Genomic DNA, 17,650 nt, shown 5'->3' with positions numbered 1-17,650 from the left:
CACAAGGGATCAATACATTCTTGGCCTATCATTCTGGGCGAGGATAATTGTCTGATCTATCATTATGTAACTTATCTAAATAGTACACATGAATAGTTTTACATATCATTATAGTTGTAAAGCTTTGCGAGTACTCATCCCTTCATTGAGATTACTATAGGCATGTATCTCCTTGTTTTCATTCGTTGACATAGGCATGAATAGGCTTTTGCAAAAGTGCGAGTAAGAGAGGTATTATTTTTTTTTGAGTAAAAAGTAAGAGAGGCATTATGTTGTAACAGCATTCTACTCAATGTATCTAATTCCTATTCGTAATTGGAGCCCATGTTTTCCTTGGGATGCATTCCACGTGTAGTCTTTATGATTGAAAAAGAAATTTACTCAAATTGCAAAGAAAACTGATACTCTTATAGATTTGTACACACATAAAGCAACTGCATATTATTTATGTGGAAGAATACTCTTCCAACTTACACACATAAAACAGTTGCATATTATTTGTCTGGAAGAATACTCTTCCAACTTACACACATGCAAAAAATGTCAGAACATTATTTGCCACACACATAACTTAGACATGTCCCTCACATCACAATGATGGGGAAATGACTGCATTCAATTTGCAAAGAAAACCAATACTCTTACACACTGCGCACACAAATATAAAGTAGCTGCAAATTATTTCTCACACGTACAAACATAGGCATCTGATAAGCCATCCATATAAATTAATTGCCCCATGTGCTCGAAGCTGCCACACATCAAAACAAAACCCTGGAATCAGTGTAACCGCTAAAAGCAAGTAAAACGGTAAAAGGTACCTTCTATGAAGACTAATTAAAAAACATATTAAAATGTAAATTAATTAATAACTAACAAACAATCCACTAGCCTATATATAATTTCAAATTTTCGTTAAAATTAAGATGATAATAGTCATATATATATATATATATTTGTGATTTTCAAACATTATGATAATATTTCTATTCCTCGTCATAAAAGATTTTTTTTTTTGGGATTTATTTACCATTTTACTCAAGACTTATGCCTACATTTTTCTTATTTTTTCTTGTATATACATATCAGAACATGTGGTTAGTAAGAATAATTTGTAATTAAATGATACTAGGAGACTCATGGGTTATTAGCAATTCTGACCGCATTTTTTTTTTATAATAATAAGGGTATCTAGATCTTTTCAAGTATCTGACTATTCCCTTGGACAAGTGTAGTCTACCCTTCTCACACATACCGAGTTATTACAAGGAGGAATCTCTTAAGGGAAGATACTAGGTTTCAAACTTGAGATCTTGAAGAGTTTGAATATAGAATAAAATTTAAAATCAATTAAAAAAAACTAGAATAATATTGAATAAAATTGTGAGTACTTAGAATCCAATGCTCATGTGATGTAGGATTTAATTAAAAATTAGATGTAAATTAATTAAAATTATATTAACACTTTACTGGATTTTTACCAAATATAAATTAATTTTCTTAAATTCAAGATTAGTCACATTACAAAAACACATTAATTAATGTTATGGCATGTAATATATATATATATATATATATATATATATATATATATATATATATAATATTTTATTGATGTAGTTTGTAAAATTATAAAATATAATCAAAATAATTAAAATAAATATTTTATTTTATTTTATATTTTTTGAAACTTTTGGTAATAGAAAATTAAGTAAATAAAATTTTCAATTTTATAATTCTTAAAAATTAGATAATAGAGCTCTATATAAACTAAATTATTGTTAGTGGAACTTAATTTAAGATAAACTAACTACCGTACTACACACTTTTAGTACTTAATAGATACTTCATAAGTTTAAAGTTTTGATAGGTAGAGGGTAAAGACTAGAGTTCCCAAAATTTCACGCACAAAAAATTAAATTAATTCAGAATAGAATTTCTATAACATAGAAAATAATTACTTATAAAATTTTAAACTAAAAACTACCTTCATCAACGAGTGCACAGTTCGTGTCCATGCCGAGGGCCCAGAAGAAGTACCCAGCAAGCCCATGGTCGTTGGCAAACTTAACCTTCGTGCCAACCGATGATGGGGTATCGAACCCAATCCAATATTTACCAGTATATGAGTAAGTGGATACAGTATCGTCATAAGACACCTCAACGGCACCATTATCATTATTGTACTTCAATATGGCATCATACTCCATAAGACCATCGTTGCCGGGACTATATCCAATAGTAGGAGCTCCAATCTTATAGTTAGATGGACTTTGCAATTCCCATGTTCTTCCATAGAGCGGCAGTCCCATGACTAATTTCTTTGCTGGAACACTTTGAATCCAGGACGTAATACCAGAACTGGTGCTCTTATTGGTATCTGCGGGATTTCTGAGCAAAATTTCCTCCTCCGTACAAAAAAATTTGCTCTTTTCAACGATTGAAAACGTCGAAAAAAGTATTAGAAACCGTCGAAAAAAGTATTTTCGATGGTTTAAGTGACTGTTGAGGACTGCCACTAAAAACTATGTCAAAACTTTTTTTCTACATCCTATGTGACCGTCGAAAAATGTAATTCACCTTTATCAACCGTTATTAAAGTCAAAATATAATTGAGATCTGTTGAAATATATGTTGTCTTGAGATAAATTTCAACAGTTTGAAACCGCTGAAATAAGTATTTAAAAAAAAAAAACTAAAGCAATACTCTTTCCTATGAGTATCTTTCCAATACCAGGATGCCCATATAGCAAAATTCCCTTGGGAGGCTTCACTCCAATATTTTCAAAAAGCTATGGATACCTTATAGGCAATTCCACCAACTCACGAATCTGATTTATGTTTAAGAAATCAACATAAATCAGTGAAAAATGGAAGACGATGGATGTGTAACACCAAAGTACTTAACCCAACTTATTTATCCACCATAAAGCAAAAGTATTAGTATTAGTATTAGTAGTTAGTATTGAAAAAGATGGCAATAACACTACAATCACAATGTGGAAACTCTAAATTTGTAAACTTTAATACATTGGTGGTGGTGAATATAGATACTCCTGCATAGTTTAGGCCTATGATTCAAAACCATCATTGCAATCCAACATACATAGCTTAGAGAACAAGAATTATATAAAAAAAAAAAAAGAAAGAGAACCAAGAGGGTAATAGATTCACAGTTTAATGTGTAGATGTAGAGCAAGACAAAGTTTCATGTTTCTATAGTCAGGAGCCATGGCTGAATTTTCAGCAGAATCAAATGAAGCAGCCGAGGCCCCTGTCCCAGAATCTAAAGCATCTGAGTTATAAAATGTGACAGGATCCATTAACGCAGGCCCTAATGAAGGTGCTTCTTGTGACACCTGAGGTCCTAAACAATAAGCAAGAAAAATCAACCCAAAAAAAAAAAAAATCAATCATATGTAAACACTGAGTATTACCATATGTCCCCAATATATATATATATATATATATAGATAGATAGTTTGAGGGCCTTTGAGGAGGCATCAATACCCCACTACTTAGCTCAAAGAGAATATATTTTGAGGGATTTCATGAGAAATAAGGAAGCAGAAGAAGAAGACGAAGAAGAAGAAGAATGGTTTACCAGTTTGACACTGGGGATTGTCATTGATGATAGCATTAGGAGCTGCTACTTCACCTTGTGACACATATTTCACAGATGAATCCTCTGGACTACTCTGCAATTCAACAACCAAAAAGTCAGCAGAAGCTCATCAAAAGTTCCTCCGTCACCAAAAAATAAATAAAAACACCCAAAGATTAGCAAGCTCATCAAATTGACAGTTCAAAGCTCCAGTTCATAAAGCTTAATCCATGTCCATCAGATACCACACTGTGTTCTTAACATCTCAACGGAAAAAGAAAACAATTCAACCCATAATATTGAACTTATCCATAGTAAGTACCCCTTAATTCTGAACTTATCCAAATCGGCAGATTCATTAAAAAAATTGTAATAGTTATTTTGCGTCCTAAATCAAATTTTGTAATGTGACAAGAAGAATCTAGATGCTAGACACCGTATTTCTTTTTGCCTAAAAGCACCACATATCAAACTATATATATATATATATATATATATATATATATAAGACTTAAAATTAAAAATAAACAAAATCAAATCAAGTACGTAGCATTGGTGAATAATTATAGAGTAGAATACTAAAAGTGAGACCACAGGTTTCTATTCCTAGTTAAGCCATATCAGTTGGGATCCAATCCTCTTAAATGTGATTTCAATAATTCCAACAGACACTCTTTAATTTGTCTCTTGCACCTGCAACCGAAGCCATTTTTGGATACACAAATCAGCCTATTGCGAAGAAAGGTTGTAATTTGACAATGGATATAGATTAATTGACATATAAATTTAAAAATAAATAAAATAATAATGATTATGTGTACCCCAAGACTTTATGGATCCCAGAACATTGCACGCATATTAAGATGCCTAAATTCACACTAGCCCATCTTGGAACTCTGCATAGTAGGAAAGTCACAATAAGCAACTCGTACTAGTAATGTACTTAAATAATGACATGCTTATCTTTGGAATAATGAATGATTTTTTTTTTTTTTTTTTTATAGTAAATTTCTTTCTATGTACCTGGAACCCTGCCAGTGAAAAATATCTACATTGTCTCTTCTGGGCGCCTTGCCATAAAATTTCTAATAATATCCAGATCATCTCTTTTGCAATCAGCACATTCTCTATTTTCCAGCAATTTTAAGAAGTCCTTCAAGAATCTACGATTATTTAAAGTAGTATAGATAAGAATATACTTGAGAGAACACACTGAAGAAGCAACAAACGTAGATGAAAATGAATCAAAGATCAGTATACAAACAAAAACCATAACTAACATTAAACACCGACAGCAAAAAGCACAGTATTGGCATAATTAAGCCTAGTAGAACTATTATATCAAGTCTAAGACAAAGCTAAATTTAGCATCCAAAGAAAATTACAGATCAATGCCTCTTGATTCTAAAATTGCCCATGGTTCCAAAACTCTAGAAAATCATCTCCATTCTAATTTACATATTAAAACATCTGCTTGTTGTTTATGACAAATCTAAGAACATTAACGAGTACAACCATGCTAGGGATCTCATTAAGTGGAGCACTGACTACTTGCTCCTAACCTTCAATTCCTCTGCTACCAAAATTGATAAAGATCTATTGCCAGGTATTCACCCTTTTATACATATTCCCCTATTGACATTACTTTCGTTTCATTCAGATAACGTATCAAACTTCTACAACTTTAATACCATTTTTTGTTTCAACAGTGATATGGTTCTGATGTATGTGCTAAAATGGCTACAATATACTTGGGTTGGAGGAATATGTAACATGACTAACACCTAAAATGTCTTCATCTGCCGCTAGGTTGGTGGACATCAAAATGGCTCTCAAACACCAGATGATCACAACTTCTGGAAGAAACCAGAAGACATGGACTATCTGTGGCCTACACTAACTTGCCAATCAGAAAGACAAGGTTAGTCAATTGTCTTTCTATCCTATTATTTACCATGATATTTTACATTCTTTAAGAGGATTGAATCTGCTTTTACATCAAAAAAGGCAGGCTTAGTGTCCACTACAAAAATTTATTCTAAAACCATACGCAAGACAATAATAATTCATAGTGGTGAGGTCACAGCTACTCCAATTCATCACAAATTTGGTCAAAAATTAAATATAAAAAAAAAACCCTGAAAAATTAAAAATTAGAACCACATTAAGCATGAAGCTCAGCTAAAGAACTTACCAAGCACTTGTAATTTGAACTCACAAACGTTCTAGCTTTCTATCCCAAAGAATTAGAACAACTCTATGGCTGGAGTTTGCTCATTTAAAACCTAAAGAATCCCAACAGGCTCAACAGTTTAAAAGTAAATTGTACTATCTTCCAACTACCAAGCTAAATTGACTACAATAAGAGGCGGGTGAAAAGGCTACTAAGCAACTCCAGTAGTATCAACTATCAACTATAACATCAAACAGAGTTGGTTTATAATTTTGCATCTACTTAAGTATGACATGTATCAGGAAAAAACAAAAAAGAATCAAGCCAGCATTTGATCTGAGTTGCAAGCTGTAGTTAGCAGAAAATGTCATAGATCATAAACATCAAGTGGACCCCAAAAAAAAAAAAAAAAAAAAAAAAAAAAAACTATTCATAACCAAAGAGAAAAACTTCGAAAGTTTTTGCAAATCAAGACCCAATAGAAATATTAAACTACAAATTTGTCACTACCTTATATATGTCGCAATCATAGGCCAAGGCATCAGAGCTTGAATTTATACATCCCATACAGGAAATTCAGAGAGCTCACATCACAATCAATACGAAATGAAAATTTAACAATTCATATGAGTATTGTGCTGCATTAACCAAGTTTTCAATTCAATTTTGTGAAACAGTACTTGGCCAAATCACTTTTCCATTTACATATCTTGTCAGTGTGGGAATATACATTTCCAAGCAGAACCAGTGTGATGAAACTCCTCTCCACTATAGTTCAAGTCGGAGGAGGTCCATGGAATGAGTTTTCAACCCTTGAACTGAAGAAGAAAGTCATAGCCATCCAAGGATCCAAAACACGAAACAGAGAAGCACAATTTTTGTTTTCATTGTGATGAATTCATCAAAGCGATCTTTCTCCTCTGGCTGAGCGTAGAACTCGTCTACAATGATACTCAACATCGCATCCAGAAGCTTCTTTGATCGAGTATCTACGACCACCGAGTTCAAGGCCTGAGATCGAGCTTTTTTGAGAAAATCAACCACAATGCACCTGCAATCACATTGAAAGCACGCAATACACAAAACCACAAATTCAATTTTGACATAGCATTTCATATTCTAGAACAAAAACCACAAAATTTTAAAATCTTCCAAGCGAATGATAGTGTATGGCCAAAATTCGAGTCTAAGAAAAAACAAATTGATCAAAAATAAGTTTATAAAACAGCGAAATCAAGAGAAATAGAAAAAATACCTAATCGGAGGGAGAATAATAGAAAAATTGAGTCGAAAATATGTTTGCTTGCCTAGAAAAAAGCAGGAAAATCGACCACCAAGACTTATGAGAGAACGAGATATAGAGCGAGAGAGAGGGAGCGATTGGTTTCTGTTTGGTTGCCTAGAAAATAACAGGAAAATTAATCGCCAAGACCTATGAGAGATTGAGAGAGCGAGAGTGATAAAGGGAGAGTGATAGAGAGAGAGAGAGAGTGATTAGATTCTGTTTGGTTGCCTAGAAAATAACAGTAAAATTAATCGCCAAGACCTATGAGAGAGCGAGAGTTAGAGCAAGAGTGATAGAGAGAGAGAGAGAGAGGGAGATAACCCGTTGATTAATAGTAAAATACCTATATAAGCTGTGTTTTTATTTTCAACATTTATAACCCGTTGATTAAAATATTTAATTTCTTTTTTCTACGTTCATCTATCTGTCGATATAAATTATCTCTGTTCAATCAGTTGACATATCAGTTTTCACCGCTTATTTATCACTTATTTCAACAGTTATCTATACTACTATTTAAGAGGCTTCCCATGTTTGGATTCCTATTTTTTTAGTTCAAAAATACCCCTACAGTCCTATGTTTAAATAGAGACAAAATTAAAGGACAATACGGTAAAAACTCTTTTTTTTAGTTCAAAGATGCCCCTACAGTCTTATGTTTAAGTAGAGACAAAACTAAAGGACAATCCGGTAAAAATGCAACTCCAACTCCCACTAAAATATTGCCTAAAAAATAGGACCACTCTCCTATTAATTTTTAAATTGATTTATTCACTTATAAATTAGATTTTTAAAATAAAAATCATATATATATATATAAAATAATTAAATACAATTTTTTCTACAAAATAGGACCACTAAAAAAGAAAAGTCTCATCGCACGCGCGAAGCGCGTGTGATGAGACTAGTTTATTTTAACAGTTATGCCAATTGCAGAAAAACATACGTGAATTTTTAACAGTTGAGTGCAAATGTAAAAATTAAAGGCTTTTGTCAACATTTTTTAATGACTGTAGATACAAAAAAGTTACAAAACTCATGTTTGTTGTAATGGCAGCATTTTTTGTAGTGTCTTCAATTCCATAATCATAGCACACGACATTGAGAAAATCCACAAGAAAATCCACATCATTAGCAAGAATTTCGGGGTAGACCGTATTAGCATCAATATTGGGTGTAAAATAAACGACTGCTTTTAGCAAGAGCTTATTTTGGAGTAGTGGTCGTTTCCACTTTTTTATAATTCCTTCAAACTTTTTCTCCTCTCTGTAGGAGCTTTTTTCTCACGTAGGTGAGCCCTTTGATGAAGTTGTATCTCGTTGATTTGCTAGGATTCGTCCAGATGGCTCCTGGAGGCACTCTGACGAACCTGTGGGAGCAGGGATTTAATCAAATGGTCACCGGTGTGGTGCCTGCCACAACACCTCCGATGATAAAGTCAGTATGGAAAAAAGACAGTTGTTGAGATATCAGGAATAAAAATAGCTAAAATTGTGATGTAGTTCTTTTTTTTGTATATACCTTGTTTTGGTGTTGAAAGGGTTTTATATACCCTTGGGGATTGTATCCGTTGGGGCATTAATGCCTCTTCTGATAACGTCTTCAGGGGAGTAATGGGAGTTAATGCCTTCCCGTTAGTTCGTCCAGCTAGTCTTGTAACGGTTGAGGCTTTATTGGCAGCATTCAATGGCCTTAACTCTTCCTCTGATGATGACGATAACGGGTTAGGTTCGTCCTTGAGGCCACCTCGTCTATGTTTCACCTCGTCAGTCCCATCAGATGCCCCCCGGGTTTCACGGTCGTCAGTGACGATTGTGGAAACCGAACAGTTTTTATTTTATTTTATTTTTTATGGTTCCGTGCCGCATTGAATGCGTGGTGGCGGCGTTATGTGGGTTGTGGCCACGTGGCATGATGTGGTTGGCGGAGAATTATGTCCCTTGGGTTTCCCGCCGATTTTCAGTTTCACCTTCATTTGGTTTTTAAACTTCTTCTCCCTTGCTTTATCTTGCATTTTTCTCATTCTTATTTTGTCTTAGCTATTTCTTTCTCACCCATTTCTTCATCTCCCTCTGAGCTGGTGCGCGTTGGGCTTCTTGTTTCTTTTTTGAGGTATGCTTCTTATTCTATTTCTCTTTTCCCTTTTTTTGTTTTTTTTGTTTTTGCAGGCGTTTGATTCCCTTTTCCTTTTGGTTTCTGCTTGTTGTTGTTTTTTCAGTACTTTCCTATTTTCCTGTGCTTTGTTTGGGTGTCGATGGTCGGTAGCTTAGAAGTTAGAAAAACTTGCCCTTCGATTTCCTTTCTTTTTGCTCGTTTAGGAGGGTCCTTAGGTGTTTTTCCCAATTTGGAGGGTTTCGTTTTTGCGGGTAGTGGCTTAGGCATTGTTTTGGGCGATTTGTTTCCCCTGCTTCGCCGGTCAGTCGACTGGTTTGAGGGTTTGGCGAAGAAACAACGGCCGATGTCTGAAGTTAGGTCTAGCGATCTTGAGACGGGGTTATCGTCTAGTGGGGATCTTATGGAGGGGGATACTGCCGTGTCGTCCTTGAGAGAGATTAAGGCTTTCCACGCCTTCGTGGAGGCGTGTGGGCTAGATTCCGATGCCGTGGGTAGGTTTAGGGATAGGTTTCAGTTCCCGGAGCGAGTTCGGGTTCGTCGGCCTTTTGACGATGAGAGGGCCTGTCAGTTTTTCCCCGGTGAAGTGTGCTTCTATGAGGCCGCTTTCACTTGTGGATTAAGGCTCCCCGTTCACCCGTTTGTGATGGAGCTTTTAGCTTACTTGGGTATTGCTCCTGGCCAGCTTATGCCCAATTCGTGGAGGATAGTAGTCAACTGTATGGAGATATGGTTGGCTGCTAATGGGGATATGATCAAGGTGAACGAGCTTGTGTACTTGTACCGTTTGAAAGAGTCGAAGGAGTATGGGTATTATGAGCTAGTACCTTGGGAGAGAAGAACCAGAATCGTCAAGGGCTTACCCTCGTCCTTCAGATACTGGAAGTCCAGATTTATATTTGTGTCAGGGGACGACTTTGAGACCCCCTCTAACCAGGATTGGGGAGATATCCCCCGATTGCTTCGTCGGTGGGGAACCCCGACTTTAGGTGCGTCAGTATCCTTTCCTTTCCCTTCTTTATTGAATCCGATGTTATCGTTGCTAATTTCTCCTTTTTTTTTTTTTGCAGTCAAAAGGAGACCGAAACTAAAAAGCAGGTACAAGGAGCGTGTCGAGGCAGCCATTGTGTATGCTCAGTCCATCGAAAACTGGGACGACTTGGTAGATCCTCGGACGCTCGCTTTTTACAATTTAGGCCCCGATCCATCTCCCTTCGTCCTCCGGAGCCTCGATATTGAAGGGAAAAAGAGTAAGTGTTTGGGTTCGTCAGATCTACATTCGTATTTATTTGTTCTGTTTTTGACAATACTTTCTTTTCTGGCAGAGATGACGACTAAATTTAATAAGGGTATGTACGAGAAAATGCGATCCAGGAAGGACGAACCTTTGTCCAACATAGGGAAGAAAGTGGTCCGGGTGAAAGGGAAAGTTACCTCCGTCACCCCGATTACTTCTTCAACCCCCGTGGTTTCGGGTGCCGACACTACGAGGACGGCCTCGCCGGCTACTTCAATAGAAGAGATCCCGACCCCTGCTTCGAAGAGGCCTCGTACAGCGGAGAGGGGGAAGGAGACTACAACTTCGTCGACCATTTGGGATGACGAGAACCTGGCGATGGACCGGGCTCGTGGAGTCGTGACTGGAGAAGACCTGAAAGTGTTCTCGGGCATGCCCACAAGTGAATTGATGAGTCGTCATCTCCAGAAGCTCGTCCAGGTAACATACGTGTCTTTTACGTTGGTTTATTTTGAGCTAAATGTCGCTGTGTATAAACTAACATGTATATTTTTAGGTGCTGGGGGAGACTGTTCACCTCTCTTCTGAGTATCTTGCTCAGGAGGTTAAGGTTGAGTCTTCGCTGTCCCGGATCAAGGTCTTGGAGATGGAGAATTCAAAGATGAAGAGAGAACTAATTGCTTCGATGGAGAACGCCCAACAAGCCAGGGAGGAAGCTAGGAAGCTAAGTGACAAACTGAAGGTAGAGCAGCAACTCGTGCTTGAAAAAGACGGGGAGCTAGCAGCTGCGAAGGAAAAAATCAAAGTCGTCGCTTCCAGAGCGATTGAAGGTTTCCAGCAGACGGAGGAGTACAACTCTGTACTCTTCAGCTGGTACTTCAAAGGGTTCGAGCTTCTACGGAGGTACTGCCTCAAGCATCCTTCTGGGATCGACCTGGAGACCTTGGATATGGAAGAGGTAGACAGAGAAATCTCAGCTGACGAGGCTGCTCAAGCCGCGGCTGCTGACGCTCCTGAAGGCCTTCCTGATGTCCCAGTCGCTGAAGCTCCTGCTCCCGACGTCCCCGCTGAAGACGATATTGATCCGGACGCTTGAACCTGTTTTTGACCAGCAAAAAATTATCTTTTTTTTTTTTTTGTGCCCGATGTTGTAAGGCTTGCTTTCCAGAACATTTTAAAGGTTTCTATGTGTATTTTTAGCCCAGTGTTTATGGGTTTCTCTTTTGTTTTTCGCACAAACAATGGCCTCTGGTTTTTAGGCTTTTATAATATCATATCTACTTTCACATGTTCTGCTATATAGAATTTTTTGCATCCGTCAGTAATGTTCGATCATTTGATGGGAACGTTATTACTTAAGCCTTCTCATGTTTCTTTTTTTTTTTTTTTTTTTTTTTTTTTTTGGTCTTTGTCAGTAGTGTACATCCGTCGGTGCAGAATTTTATTACTTAGACAAAAGTTCTGTGCTTTTGTCTTCGTCAGTAATGTACATCCGTCGATGCGGAACCTTATTACTTGGACAAAAGTTCTTTGCTTTTGTCTTCGTCAGTAATGTACATCCGTCAATGCGGAATCTTATTACTTAGGAAAATTATGTACTGCCTTCGTCAGTAATGTACATCCGTCGATGCGGAATCTTATTACTTAGACAAAAGTTCTGTGCTTTTGTCTTCGTCAGTAATGTACATCCGTCGATGCGGAATCTTATTACTTAGACAAAAGTTCTGTGCTTTTGTCTTCGTCAGTAATGTACATCCGTCGATGCGGAATCTTATTACTTAGACAAAAGTTCTGTGCTTTTGTCTTCGTCAGTAATGTACATCCGTCAATGCGGAATCTTATTACTTAGGAAAATTTTGTATTTCTAATTCTCTGATACTTGGTACCTGTATGAGCACATCGTTTGAACCATCATTTCATTAATTTTGAGGAATTGGTACATTCTTGATCTATATCTATTGGTGGTACTTCTTCAAATGTTCTATGTTCCAGGGTCGTGGGAGTCTTTGTCCGTCTAGGGTCTCCAGATGATAGCTACCTTGTCGGGAGTAGTGCACGACCCTATAAGGTCCTTCCCACGTGGGACCGAGCTTCCCGTGGGCGGAGTTTTTAGTTGCAGTAGTCACCTTGCGTAGGACGAGATCGCCAATTTCTAGTCTTCTGAGCTTGACCCTTTTGTTATAATACTCATTCATCTTCTGTTGGTACTTCTTCGTTACGTCCGAGGCCTTATCCCTAACTTCATCTAGGCAATCCAGATTGATTCGAAGTTGGTCGTCGTTGTCCTCCTCATGGAACACTTCTCGCCTGATGCTGGCCATCCCTACCTCGACGGGAATTACAGCTTCGGTGCCATAGGTAAGCCTGAAAGGTGTCTCTCCCGTTGGGGTTCTTGCCGTCGTTCTGTAGGCCCACAAGACATTGGGCAATTCTTCCGGCCATGCGCCCTTGGCTTCGTCTAGCCGGGCTTTGAGGATCCTGAGCAGGGTTCGATTAGTTACTTCTGTTTGTCCGTTTGACTGCGGGTGTCCAGGTGACGAGAATTTGTTCTTGATGCCGAGCCCCGAGCAGAAGTCCCTAAATCCCTGGCTGTCGAACTGTCGGCCATTATCCGAGATAACTGTTCTTGGAATCCCGAACCTGCAGACTATATTTCTCCACACGAAGTTACGGATTCTTGCTTCTGTGATCGTTGCTATTGCCTCGGCTTCGACCCATTTAGTGAAGTAATCAATAGCGACGAGCAAGAACCTTACCTGTCCTTTTCCCTGGGGTAATGGGCTGATGATATCAATCCCCCGTTGTGCGAATGGCCACGGGGAGGTAATCGTCGTCATCTTTTCTGCTGGCAGCCTTTGGACATTCCCGAACCTTTGGCACTTATCGCACTTCTTGACGAGCTCCGTGGCGTCTTCCTGCATGGTTGGCCAGAAATATCCTGTTCTAACAACTTTACTTACCAGGGATCTAGGCCCGACGTGGTCTCCGCAAATCCCTTCGTGGATTTCGCGGAGGACGTACTTGGATTCTTCCTCGTCGAGACACTTTAGGTAAGGCAAGGAAAACCCTCTTTTGTATAAGGTATCATTCAGAATTGTAAACCTAGCCGCTCTTGCTTTAACCTTCCTGGCTTCCGCTGAGTCACGAGGGAGATGCCCGTCTTGGAGATACGAGACGATCGGTTCCATCCATCCACCTATGTTTTGGATGGAGAATACTGGGACTTCTTCGATGCTGGGGTGTTTCTGAATCTCCATGAGAATTTCCTTGTTCGTTGGTTCTTCTATAGACGAGGCCATCTTGGCGACCTCGTCCGCCTCTCGCATTCGGCTTCTCGGGATCCTGGCGAAATTCAACTTGTCGAACCCACGAGCTAGATGTCTGACCAACTTGAGGTACTTCTGCATCCTTTCTTCCTTCGCCTCATACTCTTCCCTGATCTGCTCTATCACTAGTTTCGAGTCACTCTGAATGAGCAAGTTCTTAATCCCGAGAGCATTGCCAAGTCTTAGTCCCGTCAGTATACCTTCGTATTCAGCCTCGTTGTTGGTTGCCGGGAATTTTAATTGGACTCCATATTGGAGTTTTTCTCCATTGGGGGTGTTTATAATGATCCCTACTCCTCCCCTCTTCTGGGCTGACGATCCGTCAGTCTGAATCGTCCACTGTTCCGTCTCGTCCATGCCGTCACCATTATCTGGGAGGGTGAATTCTGCTATGAAGTCCACTAGAGCTTGCGCCTTGATGGCCGTTCTGGGATGGTATTCGATGTCGAATTGGCTGAGCTCGATTGCCCACTGGACCATTCTCCCAGCTGCTTCAGGCTTGCTCATGGATTTCCTGATGGGTTGATCTGTCATTACAAGGATAGGGTGTGCTTCGAAGTATGGTCGTAGCTTTCGTGAAGCTACTATTAGGGCGAAGACAATCTTCTCAATCCTGGGGTATTTGGCCTCTGCTCCTTGGAAGGCTTGACTGACATAATAAACTGGAAGCTGCTTCTTGTTTTCTTCTCGGATTAAGGCTGCACTGACAGCTGTGGATGAGGCTGCCAGGTATAAATAAAGGCTCTCTCCTGTTTTTGAGGGGCTCAAAATGGGAGGGCTGCCTAGGTAGCGCTTGAGTTCTTGAAAAGCTGCCTCACACTCGTCAGTCCAAGCGAACGCTTGTTTCAACGTTTTGAAAAATGGGAGACATTTGTCCGTCGCTTTAGAGACGAACCTATTCAGGGCAGCTATCCTTCCTGTGAGCTTCTGGACTTCTTTGGTGGTTTTGGGAGATGCCATGTCGAGTATCGCTTGCACTTTCTCCGGATTTGCTTCTATTCCCCTTTGGGATACCATGAACCCTAAGAATTTTCCCGAAGCTACCCCGAAAACACACTTACTGGGGTTGAGCTTCATCTGGTATTTTCGGAGGGTATTAAATGTCTCTCCCAGGTCGTCCAGGTGAGTCCACTCTTCTTTGCTCTTGATGAGCATATCGTCCACATACACTTCCATATTTCTTCCAATTTGCTCGCTGAACATCTTGTTCACCAATCTTTGGTACGTTGCCCCTGCGTTCTTCAGTCCGAAGGGCATTACCTTATAGCAGTAGAGTCCTTGGCTTGTGATGAAGGCGGTTTTTTCCTGATCTTCCTCAGCCATTTTTATCTGGTTGTAACCTGAAAATGCATCCATGAATGTTAGTAATTTATGTCCAGCCGTAGAGTCCACCAACTGATCTATCCTCGGCAGGTGAAAACTATCTTTCGGGCAGGCTTTGTTTAGGTCCGTGAAGTCTACGCACATTCTCCATTTTCCATTTGCTTTCTTCACTAACACGATGTTGGCCAGCCATTCAGGATAATAAACTTCTCGGATGAAGTCTGCCTGCAACAACCTGTTAACTTCTTCCATGATTGCTTGGTTTCGTTCGGGGGCAAAGACTCGTCGTTTCTGCTGGACGGGTTTCTTCTCGGGATTTGTCTTCAACTCGTGCTGGATTATCTGGCACGGTATGCCCGGCATATCTTCGTGACTCCATGCAAATACGTCCAAATTTTCTTTAAGGAAACGAACGAGTTCATTCCTCATCTCGGGAGTTGTGGTTGTACCTATCCTCGTCACCTTTGAGTTTTCCCCCTCAACGAGTTCCACCGTTTCCAAGGCTTCTATTTTTTCTTCTTTTTCTCTCTCGATCGTCCATGTGTGGTTTTCTCCTGCAGCTAACACGGCCTGGTAGCATTCTCTGGCCAAGACTTGGTCTCCTTTTACCTCACCGACTCCATCTTCAGTTGGGAATTTTATCTTTAGGCAGTAGGTGGACGTTGCTGCCTTCCACCGGTTGAGCATGGGCCTACCAATGATCACATTGTACGAAGAAGGGCAGTCCACAACCAGGAAGTCCAGATGGCGGGTCTGCTGCTTCGGGTAGGCGCCTATCGTTACTTTTAGTGTCACAATGCCCTTGGGGTATACCCTGTCACCGCTAAAGCTGACGAGGGGGGACTCAAACGGACGCAATCTACCAGGACCTAGCTTCAATTGTTGGAAGGCCGACAGGTACATAATGTCCGCAGAGCTACCGTTGTCGACGAGGATCCTTTTAGTATTGAATCCTTCAATTGTGAGTGCTATCACTAGAGGGTCGTTATGGGGTTGCCTGACCCCCCTTGCGTCCTCTTCACTGAAGAATATATCTTGGTTCGTCCGTCTTTGTTTCAATGGGGGTCCCGTATGGACACTGTTTACTTGTCTCTGGTATGCTTTCTTGAGGGACTTGCACGATCCCCCCACAAAAGGTCCTCCTGCTATCGTGCTTATCTCTCTGATCACTTCTTGTGGTTGAGATTGGCGACCTTCATTTTTGGACGAGGGCTCTCGTTGGCTCGTGTTGCCCTCTCTGAACCTGTTGGAGTCCCCCTTCCTTACGTACTTCTGAAGTTTTCCTTTCTGTATCAATTCTTCTATCTGTCCTTTCAGATCTCGGCAATCTTCTGTGTAATGGCCGTGGTCCTTGTGGAATCTGTAGTATTTGCTTTTGTCTCGCACATTTGGTGACGAGTGCAGGGGCTTCGGCCACTTTAGGTGGTGTTGATCCTGGATCTGTGCCAAAATTTTGTCAACAGGCATAATTAAAGGAGTGAATTTTACCGATCGTGGAGCTTTCTCGTCTTTTCGTCTGTCGATGTCACCTCCTCGGCGACTTGGACGTTCCCTCTTTTGCCCCCTGCGTTCGTCTTCCTTCCTTCCTTCCGTCCTTAGCTTTCCCTCGTCTACGATGGCAGCCAGTGCGTCCTCAGCATTCATGTACTTTTGAGCTTTCAACAACATCTCTGCCATCGTCCGGGGTGGATTCTTTGCTAACGAGACGACGAATTCTCTGGACTTAAGCCCTGCCTTAAATGTTGTCAACTGGACTTTATCGTCTGCATCGTCCACCTCTAGAGTCTCCCGAGTGAAGTGTTTCACATACGATCGCAAGGTCTCCCTCTCTCCTTGCTTAATAGTGAGTAAGTGATCCGCTGGTCTTTTGGGACGTTGCCCCCCGACGAAATGGCGCAGGAAAGCACTACTCAGCTGCTCAAAATTGTCGATGGACGAAGTGGGCAATCTCGTGAACCATTCTCGTCCAGCTCCCTTCAGCGTAGTGGGGAATGAACGACACATGATCTCGTCAGGGGGCTGTTGAAGGCCTAAGGTCGTCTTGAAGGTGTTAAGGTGATCTTGGGGGTCTTTGAGCTCGTCAAAAGGCTCAAGCTGAGGTAGTCGAAATTTCGCTGGTACCGGTCGTTCTAGAACTGCCATGGTAAAGGGGGAGTCCGTCGCTCTGACCATTTTATCCAGGCTTCGATCCGTCTTCTCTTTGATCGCGTTTCTTAATTCATCCATCTCCTTCCTCATTTCCTGGAGGATGTCAGAATGCTGCTCTTCTGGGGTCACCGTTCTCCGTCGGTCACTTCTCCCATGGCTATCCCCTTCGTCCTCTTGAACAGCTCTTGACCGGTTCTCTTCTTGTTGTAACCTCTGTCTCATCTCTTGATTCTGTCTTGTAAGTTCTTCGACGGTGGCTGCAAGATTTCGGACTTGCTGCGCCAAGGCCGCTGAGTCCTGGTTGGATTCCATCCGGAGCTGGTAGGAACTGTGTTCTTGTTGTATGAGAAAGTCGTTCCCACAGACGGCGCCAAACTGATGAAGTTGTATCTCGTTGATTTGCTAGGATTCGTCCAGATGGCTCCTGGAGGCACTCTGACGA

The 17,650-nt window shown here is 40.3% G+C and overlaps 1 protein-coding gene and 1 long non-coding RNA gene across 3 annotated transcripts; both read right to left on the bottom strand.

Moving 5' to 3' along the window:
• Positions 1 to 1,976: 1,976 nt before the first annotated feature.
• LOC142609241 (class V chitinase CHIT5-like) lies at positions 1,977 to 2,312 on the bottom strand. Its single transcript, XM_075780835.1, has one exon. The coding sequence runs from the start codon at positions 2,310 to 2,312 to the stop codon at positions 1,977 to 1,979; it is 336 nt and encodes a 111-aa protein (XP_075636950.1).
• Positions 2,313 to 3,002: 690 nt separating this feature from the next.
• LOC142611034 (uncharacterized) lies at positions 3,003 to 6,977 on the bottom strand. 2 transcript variants are annotated; one of them, XR_012839939.1, is made up of 5 exons: positions 6,288 to 6,977; positions 4,628 to 4,767; positions 4,426 to 4,500; positions 3,605 to 3,698; positions 3,003 to 3,367 (listed from the first exon to the last, which is right to left on the bottom strand). It is a non-coding gene; the product is annotated as an uncharacterized LOC142611034 (long non-coding RNA). The 2 variants fall into 2 exon arrangements; XR_012839940.1 differs by having other exon boundaries at positions 3,003 to 3,359.
• Between the last annotated feature and the right edge of the window lie 10,673 nt (positions 6,978 to 17,650).

Source organism: Castanea sativa, chromosome 9 (genome assembly GCF_040712315.1).
Source record: "Castanea sativa cultivar Marrone di Chiusa Pesio chromosome 9, ASM4071231v1".
NCBI classification, from domain to species: Eukaryota; Viridiplantae; Streptophyta; class Magnoliopsida; order Fagales; family Fagaceae; genus Castanea; species Castanea sativa.
The sequence above is the reverse complement of the archived record's forward strand: the minus strand, read 5'-3'. Positions and strand labels throughout refer to the sequence as shown.